The sequence below is a fragment of the Sorex fumeus genome, unplaced genomic scaffold, assembly GCF_029834395.1.
Source record: "Sorex fumeus unplaced genomic scaffold, SorFum_2.1 ptg000083l, whole genome shotgun sequence".
Classification (NCBI taxonomy): domain Eukaryota; kingdom Metazoa; phylum Chordata; class Mammalia; order Eulipotyphla; family Soricidae; genus Sorex; species Sorex fumeus.
In genome coordinates this window covers 10,362,761-10,372,921 of record NW_026606140.1, presented here as the reverse complement: position 1 = coordinate 10,372,921, position 10,161 = coordinate 10,362,761, and the positions used below count along the sequence as shown (strand labels likewise).

Sequence of the window (10,161 nt, the reverse complement as noted above, 5' to 3'; positions counted from 1 at the left end):
CCTGGGGGGTCTGTGTGCTCTTCGGGAACTGCACCAACCAGGAGCGACACCTGTGTAGAGTCAGGAGTGAAACCCCAAGCATCGCTGGGGTCACTAAAACCAAAAAAAAAAGCCTCAAACAGTAAGAAGAAAGTCACGATCACAGATGAAAATAATGGCAAACTTTATTGGCATAAATCACAGAAATTGAAATGAGGAGAAGCCAGGTTAGAAGTTTACAGGAGAAGAAAAAGAAATCAAAGATCAAATCATCAAATAATCATCAACCCAGAGGACGGACACCCAGAAACCCCAAAGCTCCTGGGGCTGGGACCCGCTGGGTCATGTAAACAGAGCAGTAAGGCCTATGGGTGGAGGTGAGATTTGGGGGGGGCGCGTCTGGCCCCTCAAGGAGCCCCTGCCAGCAGGCCCCCGTGGGGGGGGGTCCGCATAGTCCTTGCTTTCACCCCCAGGGGGTGGCCTTTCCGGCTCTGAGGAACCCCAGGCCTGCCCGCTCCTGTCCCAGCTCTGGGGGAGAGAGCCGGGGGTAGGGGTGGGGTTCTCGATGCTTCTTGGTGCTTCTCCAGGGTCCCGTCCCCCTGCCCCAAATCCTATCAGCCCTTTCGTCACAAGCTAAGCCCCCTCCCCCAGACCTCAGTCCCAAAGGTGAAAAGGACAGTCTGTCTGGGGGTGGGGAGGAGGAGAGAAGTTGGGGGGGCGGGGGAACATGGGGCGGTGATACGCCCAGCGGGATCAGCAAGACCAAAGGTCGAAGTCAGATCCCAGCTTTCCTGAGAAGGCCGCAGGGGAGAGCCCCGGAGGTGGAGAGTGGCTGAGAAGGTGCTCCTGGTTGCCAGAAGGGTTCGTGGGGGGAGCGGACGCTCCTAACGGCTGAGGGCAGGAAACGGCGCCCCGGAAGTGTACTTTCCCCTTCAAGTTTCCTTCAAGAACAGGACCGTGAGGTGCGGGGTTCCAGGCCCCCACTGGGCAGGACCCCCGAGGCCAGGCTGTGTGGGCCTGGGAAAGAAGGAAGGGGTTCCAAATACAGCAGTTTACAAGAGGGTCCCGGGGAGCTGTGACGCGGAAGGCCGGGGCGGGGGTCCCAGGGCTGTGCCCCGCCCCCCCATCACCTTACTTGTGCTAAGAAAAAAAATACAAATCGTCTTCTGGCCACCGATCCCTGGGTCCCAGGCCAACCGCCAACACTGGCCCGGCCAGAGAGGAGGGGAGTACAAAAGGGGAACGTGTTTAAAATCTCTCCCACAGCATCGCATAGAGAAGTTAAGGCCCACTCGGCCGGTCTGAATTCAAAGCTCAGCGTATGAAAGTTGGCACAGTGACCCGGCCCGGGGGCCCAGGGAGATGGAAGTCGGCTAGAAAACATTATTGCTCGAGAGGGTTCTCTCAGTAGAACCAGAGGAGTGACGGGAGGCAGCACAGCACGATGCTAGCTGGGGCCAGGGGCGGCTGAAGGTCAGGAGGAAAACGGGCGCCTTCTGTGGGACCCTGGGCTCTTGGGGGAGTGGACAGATGCTGGCATTGACGAGGGAGCCCGCTGTCCCCCAACGCTCTCAGAAACAAGGACGGTGAGCGGGGGGAGGGGGGTGGAAGGAAGAGTGAGGAGACCCCGTCTGCCCCCACCCCGCTGCCAACACGCGTGAGATGGCTCCAGTGTGGGTGCTGGCCTGGCCAGGCAGGTTCGGGGGCGGGGGGCGCACACACGTGGGACGGCGGCCTCCGGGAGGTCCAAGAGCGGCATCCTGGGGGGAGGGGGCCGCGGGAGGAAGGCGGCCTGGGGCGAAGCAAAGCAGGGGGACCCCCTCACGCCCCCCGCCCCCCTGCACCAGCCAAGATCGTGGGTTCCAGTTTGAGTGGGGCGGCCCCTCCCGCCGGATGGGAGGCCCTCTGGGTCCAAGTGGCCGCGGCGGCGGGGGAGGGGGCTGGGGGAGGCGGGCGGCAGGCGCCTAGCAGAAGAGCTTGACGAAGCAGTTCTGGCAGTAGGGCTTGTCGTTCTGCTCCTTGAAGGTGCCCTTGTTCAGCTGCTTGAGGCAGAAGGCGCAGACGAAGTGCTCGGGGTGGAACTTCTTGGCCATGGCGGTGATGCAGCGGCCCGTGATGGGCTTCTGGCAGCCAGAGCAGAGCGAGCCGCGCCGCTCGTGGTAATGCACCTCGCAGTAGGGCTGCCCATCGTGCTCGAAGAAGCTGCCATTGATGAACGGCGTGAAGCACTCCTGGGGGGGAGCGGAGGGAGAGGACTCAGCCGGGTCGGTGCCCACGTGGGGACCAGACCCCAGCTCCGGCCTTCCCCAGCAGCCACGGGGCAGGGACACGCCCCGGGCAGCACGTGCAGTTTCGCAACACCCTCCCACAGCCAGCTCTGGCCCCTGACCGGGAAGCGGGGACAGTCGACCCAGACTCCATCCCCTCACCAACACCCCCCTCCCACCCCGGGCTGAGAGCAGGCCCCTGGGGAGGGACAGCGGGTGCAGGCCGGCAAGGCCGCAAGCCCACGGCCAAGCGCCACAGCTGGCCCTGTCTCAGCCCTCTCCCCCGAACAATGCTCAGGAAGCGCCCGCTTCTGTGGACGCTTTGCTCCCAGGCGGGCACAAGGGCCGCCGTGGAGGGCTCGGTGTGAGCCCCCGGCCCAGGGCCCGCTGGGATCCGGGAGAGGAATCGCAGGGTTAAGCCCAAGCAGGGTGTCCGAGCCGCAGGGGAGGGGTGCCCTGGTGCCCGCCCTCACCCGGCACACGAAGCACTCGGGGTGCCAAAGCGTGTTGAGGGCCGAGATGTAGTTCTCCAGGATGGCCCGGGCGCAGCCGCCACACTTGGGGGCGAACATGTCGAAGTAGTCCTTCCGGCAGTAGGCCTTGCCGTCCTTCTCATGGAAGCCTGCGGGTCGGGAGTGGGGGAGCGGTCAGGGCGGCCGACGGGCCCCGGCTAGAGGGGCAGCGGGGGCAGCACCGTCCTTACCTTCCGGGCCGAAGAAGGCCCCACACTGGGCACAGAAGAAGTGCTCAGGGTGCCACGTGCGGTCCAAGGCGGTCACCACTTTCTGCGGGAGCAAAGGGACGCTCAGGAGCGAGCCAGAGCCACAGCCACGCGCAGCCGCCCCCCGCCCCTGCCCCGGATCCCCGGGCCGCACGTTCCCCAGTCCCAGGCCACTGTCCCCACGCCCACCGGGGTCCCTCCCACCAGCAGCCGCGCACCACCGAGGATGCCAGGTGGGGCACGGGCGGCCCCAGGCTGACTGCCCTCGTTCTACGAGCGAAGGGGCTTGGGCACAGAGGCCGGGGGGTTTCCTGGGCCCCGGGGGAGCGGGGCGGCACGCACGTCCAGGATGGGGCCGTTGCAGTAGTAGCAGCGCGGGGAGAAGAGGTTGTGATAGTCCTTTTCACAGTAGGGCTGCCCGTCCCGCTCAAAGAAGTTCCGCGACCCGATCTCCTCCTGGCAGTGGGTGCAGACGAAGTGCTCCGGGTGCCACGTCTTCCCCATGGCGGTCACTACCTGTGGAGGGACACAGGTGGTGGCCCCGGCCCCGCCCCTTCCGAAGACCCAGCCCCGCCCCTTCCCGGCCACGCCCCTTCCCGAGACCCAACCCCGCCCCTCCCCGGCCACGCCCCTTCCCCCGCCCACCTGCCCGGCGATGGGTTTCTTGCAGGCCCCACAGACGCCTTTGGCCACGGTGGCCACCCCCAGCTTGTTCAGGTCCGACTGCAGACTCCCCAGCATGCTGTCCAGCTGGCTCCCGGGCTTCGGGGGCTCCCCGGGGGGAGAGCTGCTCCCCGTCTTCCCCTGGGACATGAACTGCAGAGACAGAGGCAGAGTCGGTGCCCGGGCCTGCAGGCCTGCACCCCGAGTGGGTCTCCCACCTCCTCCAGGGGCCTCGGGAGACCCGGGGGGGCACCTGCAGGCCCGCTGGGGGCAGGTGGGCAGAGGTTCGCGGAGAGCGGAGGGGGTGGGCTGGCCGGCCGCGGGGGTCAGTGTCCCGCGGGACCCTCGGCCCGGCACTGACCCCGCCCTCGTCCTGCCCGCGCGGAGGCCAGCCGCCCGCCCGGCACGGCGCTCCGTCCGCTCCCGGCTCCAGGCCCTGGATCTTAGGTGGGGAGGAAAGAGGCATGAGCCGTCTCGCCGGAAAAGGCAGGGGGGGTGCGTGAGAGGCCCCAGGGAGGCCAGGGAGAGGAGAAGAGGCCAGGGCAGCAAGGGGAGCCCGCCAGGGCTGGGCCAGGAGGGGCAGGCCAGAGAGCGGAGGCCTCAGGATGGCAGGGGTGGGCGGACAGCAGGGCACCCCCCCCCCCCACCCCACCAAGGCCTGCCTGCATTGGGGGGAAGAGAGGGTCCTCCTCCGTCTGGCAGCCCACGGACCTCACGGGCTGGGGCGCAGGAGCGGGGGAAGGGTCCTGTGCAGCCTCACCCTGGGACCCGGCCCCAGCACTCTGGGCCCCGGGGGAACCGTGGGGGAGAGCGGAGGACCCTGTGGCCTCGGGGGCACGTGGGCTGGACAGAGGAGAGGAGCCGGAGGCGGAGGTGTCTGTGCAGAGCTGGAGCAAAGAAGGGACAGGAGGAGAAGGTGCGACAGAGGCTCTTCTCAGGGGGACAGGGGAGCCGGGCGGGAAGACCACCTGGGCGGGAGAGAGCAAGGAGAGAGATGAGAGAGAAACGGCAGCTGGGCGGGCGGGGCGGGGAGGAGACGCCCCCTCCCTGGGGCTTTCCCTTCCTGCCACCAAGTGAGGCCGGACACCCCCTAGGTCCCACCATGAGCCAGTGCTGGGGTCTGCGGCCCTGGCCAGGCCTGGCCCGGCCTCCTGGCGCACGCCCACCCACTCGCTACCTTCTCCACCAGCGGCCCCCCTGCCCGCCGCCCGCGCGGCTGCACAGTGATGACAACGCCCTCGGTCAGCCAGTCCTCCTCGGGGGATGCTCCCGCCGCCCCCCAGGCCTCCTCCGCCTCGGGCTGGATGCCCAGCCGCCCCTGCAGCTCCGCCATGAGCTGTTCGTGGGATGGGGTCCTGCTCAGGGTGGCGGGGTCCAGCCGGCGGCGAGGGGAGGGCTCCCGGGACATGGGGTGTGCGTGGCCCGTCTCCCGGCTCCTCCTGATCACCGAACGGATCTGAGGGGGGAGGGGTCGGCGTCACTGCCCGCTCGGGTGGGTCAGGCCAGGGCTGCTCAGTCCACACTCGGGGGTCTGGCGAGGGAAGGGTGGGCGGAACACAAGCCCCCGAGGGCCCAGCGGGCAGCGGTGGTGGCAGGGGGTGGCAGGGGCCCCCCCAGCCCATCCCCCCACCCCACCGTGACCTTGGACAAGACCCTCCGCTCCCGGGGACCTCGACCTCTACCTAGGCCCTCACAGTGGTGACAGCGCTGTTCCCACGGCGGCCCTGCCGGAGGAGAACAAGGACCACGGACAGGGCCGGGCCATGGGCTCTGGGCTCGCGGGAGCCCCAGGTGTGACCCCCAGCACTGCACGGTCCTCCAGCACCACCCAGTGAGGCCCCCACCATGAAAACAAGCCTCAGAGGCGAGGGTGCGAGTGGGCGCTTCTCCACCTGCAACGAGGCTCCTCCCCAGCGACCACCAACTCTTTCCACCTGCCTGGAGGCTCCAAAGGCCCGGGGGCCACTTTGTGCTTGGGCCTTGAGGCACTGCGAGCACAGGGGCCCCTGACAGTGCTCAGGGAACACCAGGGCCAGCCCCAGAGATACTTGGGGGCTGGGCAGGCCCAGGGCGTGCAAGACTTGTGCCCTGGACGCCCAGGCGCTGTCCCCAGGCCAGGGTCAGCTGTTTTCTCCTGTCTACAGGACGTGACCCACGGGCTCGTGGTATTTTGGATTCGCTGCCATTTCTGGATGGGGTGTGAAGTTGGGACCAAGCAAGAAACAGAAGAAGCGACAGCTGCCCGGGTCATGCCCTCTGGGGTCCTCTGCGCCCCCAGACCATGCCCTGGGGCTGAAGGGCCCACGTGGGGCGAGCCATGCTCTGACCAGCTTGAGCGGCCCCAGAGCCCAGGCCGGAAACCCTCTCCACCCCGCAGGGCGGGCGTCCGGGGCGGCCCATCCCATGGAAAAGCCGGAAGGAGCAAGAGGAGGGCTGTCACCGAGAGTCCCGGGGCTGGGGGCCGGCTGACTGCAGTCATGCGAGTGCCAGTGCCAGGCTGCATGCGGTTAGCCGGGAGGGGCCACACTCAGCCTCGGGGGCCATGCCAGTGAGCTGGCGCCTGCCTGGCCAGAGGTGGAAATCCTCTCCGTGGCGGCGGGTGTGTCCAGGGCCGTGGCGAATGGAAACTCGGGCCTGTCCCTCTCGGCCTCAGTGGCAGCTGCAGCGTGGCCCCCGGGCCTCCGGGGGATCTCGGCACTTGGGGTGGGCCTGCCCGGTCCAGCTGCAGGCCCGCCGCCGTCCGGCCCTGCCCTGTCCTGGCTCTGACCTCGCTCCTTCGTGAGAGTCCAGGTGTCGGGGCAGACGGCCTGCCGGTCCACGGCCACCACACATGGCTCGGCCACCTCCTGAGGGCCGGCCACAGCTCTGGGGGGAGTCTCGGGCCCTCCCCCAGGGAAGACCACGGCCTCCTCCTCAGTGCACACCGGGCGGGCAGAGGGCCCTGCTCCCCCAGCTCTGGGGACTGCATGGCCGGGGGCAGCGCTGGTGGGGCCACCCCCGGCCTGGCCGTGCAGCTCGGCACACGGAGACCCCGAGTGGGGAGTGTCAGGGGTCACCCCGAGGTCGGGCACATCAAGCCAGCAGAGAGCCTCAGGAGGGAAGCAGCCCTGCCCCTGGGCCTCCTCCACACGGAGGCCCTCCAGTGAGTGTCCAGGGCCTGGAGGGGAGCGGGGGACAGCAGGCAGCGAGGACACAGAGGGCCCAGGGGCACGAGAGAGGACGTGGGCAGCGCCTGGTGCTGAGCTGGGCCTCAGGCCCGGGACACTCAAGGCCACCACCGAGGAGCAGGTCTGGAGGAGGAGAGAGATAAGAGGCAGGAGAGAGGAGAGAGGAGCCGTGAGGAAGGGGGCTCCCGCGGGCTGGGCGCAGCCACGGGTCTCAGAAGTGCCAGCCAGGAGGCCTCACTGCCCGCTGACCAGGGGACTGCAAAGCGGAGGCAGGAGACCAGCGTCCGGAGATCTCCCGGGGTGGAGGGGCCCGGGGTCCCACCTGTCCCCTGCCTGTGGGGCTGTCCAGTCCCAGCAGCCAGCCTGGGGGCGGCAGCGGCCCGCCCCACTCAGCTCAGCCCTACCACGCCTGCCGACCCCAACACCTTGCTCTAGGCGCACAGCCAGAAGCCCCCCGCACCAGGGTCCACACGAGCGAGCAAGGGCCTGACGCGCAGGGCAGGGCAGGGCAGGGCTCCCAGGGGTCCAACGCGGCAGCCCCACACCCCCCAGGGCCTCCCCCTCACAGGCCAGCCAGCTGGCTGCGGGAGGCCCCACCCCCAGCCTCCCTGGCCCAGAGGCCTGGCTGCCCACCAGGAAGGGCCAAGTCAGCAAGTGCTGGCGGGCTCCATCAATACCGGGGCCTCTAAATAAAACATTGCAGGGCTGCCAGCCGGGGAGCCGGAAGCAAGCAGCGCGGAGGGGGACCTCGGGCAGGCCCAGCCGGCGGCAGGCAGGAGGGCGGGACGGGCCCGAGCACTGAGAGGAGGTGGCAGCCGAAGCCGGGCAAGCCCTGCAGAACTGCCGAGGTCTCCTGCCCCCGGGGGTGGCCGCAACACTGGGCCCTTTGTCCCGGCTCCCTCGTCCTCGCAGGCAGCGCCCAGAGGGAGCAATGTCCCCACCAGACCCAGATCCCACGTTGGATACCGTCGGGTTCCTGACTCGGGGGCAAGACTCCGACCCCGGGGGCGGGGGGCAAGTTCCCGCAGCCCCAGAGACTCAGGACGAGCACCTTGAAGTCTGACAGGGAGGCCATGAGCTCGTCCAGCTCCCTGGTGGCGGAGGAGGCCGAGATGCGCGTCTGCTGCTGGCTGGAGGCGGCTCGCTGCGGGCTGCCCTGGTTCACGGTGACGGCAGGGCTGCGGGTGGGTGAGCGGGCGTCACACGGGGGCCCCTCCAGCTTGGCTTCGGCCCCGGTGTCCACCGCCCCGGGTGCAAGTCTAGCCCAAGGCTGGGTGCTGAGCAGCTGAGGGTGGTCTAGTGAGCCCCGCGCCCTCCCTGTCCCCCCTCCGTCTCATGGATGCGCACATGCAGGCCGGAGGCGGGCACCCGGGAGGCGGGGGGGGGGGGGGGGGCCACGCCACGCTCTGCGCCCAGGGCCTCTCTCCGCGGGCACTCACACGGGACTGGGCACGGAGCTCTCCAGCTCGTCCAGGAGACTCTCCACGCTGGGCCGCACGGCCTCCAGCCCGCGGCCGCCGTTGCGCTTGGGCTTCTCCTTGGGCAGGGGCCCCGCCTTGGCCGCCAGGGCGCTGCTGTTCTCCAGGATGCCATAGTGGGGGCTCAGGGTCCCGGGCAGCGGGGGGCTGGCGTTGGCCTCATCTTGCGGGGGGAGAGGGAGGCTGAGCCTGGGGCCTCCCTCCCCCCGAGAGCCCGAGGCCGCACAGCCGCACCAGGGGGGGCCATACCTGGGGGGCTGTGCTGCACCGCATTGAGCTCCAGCAGCAGCCGGTCCAGCTCGGACAGGTTGCTGCCCAGGGACCCACTCATCACGGTGGGGGACGGCTCCGCTGACTTCTGCTTGTTGGGGAAGCTGGGGGGGGGGGGGCGGCAGGCACAGTGGTTTGAGGTGGGGCCCGCGGCCCCAGATCCTCGGGAGCACGAGGTGGGGGCGGGCAGGCAGGGGTGGGGGACAAGGCAAGCGAGCGGTCCCTCCCAGGGCGGACCTGGGACACGGGAAGGAGGAGGACGAGGAGGACGAGGAGGAAGGAAGTCTTGCCCCAGCGCCTGTCGGTTGGGCCGCCATCACCCACAGACCCCCGCACACGCACGCACGCACGCACGCGGGCCTGGGGCTGGGGCGAGGGACACACCTGTACACGTGCTCCTCCTCGCCGGCGCGGGAACACGGAGAGCCCCCGGCGTCCTGGGGGAGGGAGGCAGCGGCGGTTTTGGCCGTGGACCCGTAGACGGGGGATGGGGGCTGAGGCTGCAGGGAGAGCAGCGCTCAGGGGCTCAACCCCCCCAGCGTCCCCCGGCACCCCCAGAGCCCCTTGGCCCGTCACCATCACTCCAGCCCGTCCCTCAGCCCTCACACCCCAGCCCGTCACCCACAGGGAATTCCCAGTCCTGGCCCCGAGGGAGGTGAGTAAGGCTTGGTCACCGGCCCTCGTGGGGGTTGGCGGGCGGGGGAGCCAGAGGTCTCCCCAGCGTCTCCCCGCCCGCTCCAGTCCTCTCTCGGCTCCCCACGCCCCTTCCAGGGAACCCCCTTACCTGCTGGTGGGTGATGCGGGGGGCGCTGGGCTGCCACTGGTCTAGGGGCTCCAGGGCAGAGCCATTGAGGGCCTCGCTGGAGGGGGGCGGGGGCACGGGCGGGGGCACGGCCACCTCCTGGTACGTGTGGTTCCCCGTGGGGTAGGAGTAGGGGGTCTCCTCCGACAGGAACACGGGCCGCTTGGAGATGTGGGAGGTGGTGGACTCCAAGTCCGCCAGCAGGGCGTCTGCGGAGACAAGGTGGAGGCAGGTGAGAACAGGGTGGGGGGCCCGAGCCCCCGGCCCGGCCCCCCTGAGCACCTGCCCCAGAGGAGCCATGCCGGGCTGGGGCTCTAGAGGGTCTCCTACCTGCCTGCGAGCCCTCAGGGCCGGGCCGTGCGGCTGGCTGGCAGGGAGTCAGAAATGCCAGCCTGAGAACTCCGACTCCCCAGGGCAAGGCGGGGAGGAGAGTGGGAGGGGAGGGGAGGGGCCGGGCACGTCACCGGCACTGTGGCAGGGAGGGGCTGGGCAGCACCGGGCCCACTTCAGCTCCCTCGGTCCCCCACAGGAGGGGCCCCTGAGGTGGCCCCTGCCCTCCTGGGCCGGGGCAGGGGGTGGAGAGGCATCAGCACGGGGGTCCCCGCCATGGCTGCTTCTGCAGGAGCCCGGCAAGTTAGCCTGGCCGAGGCCCGGGGCCCCGAGTGACGCTTCCATTCCCCGGGCGGCTGGAGGGCCCGGTCTCCCCGGCCTCGGGTCAGGAAGGGCACTGCTGGAGCGGGGTCTGAGCAGCTCACTCCCCCCTGCCCCCTTCACACCCCTCCTGGAGTCCCAACACCAACACCCGCACAGGGGC

The 10,161-nt window shown here is 69.4% G+C and overlaps 1 protein-coding gene across 3 annotated transcripts in view; it reads right to left on the bottom strand.

Annotated features, from left to right (window-relative positions):
* Positions 1 to 146: 146 nt before the first annotated feature.
* The window catches only part of PXN (paxillin), a 43,615-nt gene continuing 33,600 nt past the window's right edge, over positions 147 to 10,161 (bottom strand). The window contains exons 2-13 of one of the 3 annotated variants that reach the window (XM_056131012.1): positions 9,330 to 9,556; positions 8,930 to 9,045; positions 8,525 to 8,649; positions 8,237 to 8,438; positions 7,849 to 7,975; positions 4,293 to 4,598; positions 3,884 to 4,072; positions 3,613 to 3,783; positions 3,310 to 3,483; positions 2,950 to 3,031; positions 2,720 to 2,868; positions 147 to 2,210 (exon numbers count right to left, since the gene is read on the bottom strand). In XM_056131012.1, the coding sequence (XP_055986987.1) occupies positions 1,944 to 2,210; positions 2,720 to 2,868; positions 2,950 to 3,031; positions 3,310 to 3,483; positions 3,613 to 3,783; positions 3,884 to 4,072; positions 4,293 to 4,598; positions 7,849 to 7,975; positions 8,237 to 8,438; positions 8,525 to 8,649; positions 8,930 to 9,045; positions 9,330 to 9,556 (2,135 nt within the window). In that variant the 3' untranslated portion in view covers positions 147 to 1,943. The remainder of the gene's footprint in view (positions 2,211 to 2,719; positions 2,869 to 2,949; positions 3,032 to 3,309; positions 3,484 to 3,612; positions 3,784 to 3,883; positions 4,073 to 4,292; positions 4,599 to 7,848; positions 7,976 to 8,236; positions 8,439 to 8,524; positions 8,650 to 8,929; positions 9,046 to 9,329; positions 9,557 to 10,161) is intronic. The other 2 variants (XM_056131010.1, XM_056131011.1) reach the window with 2 other exon arrangements.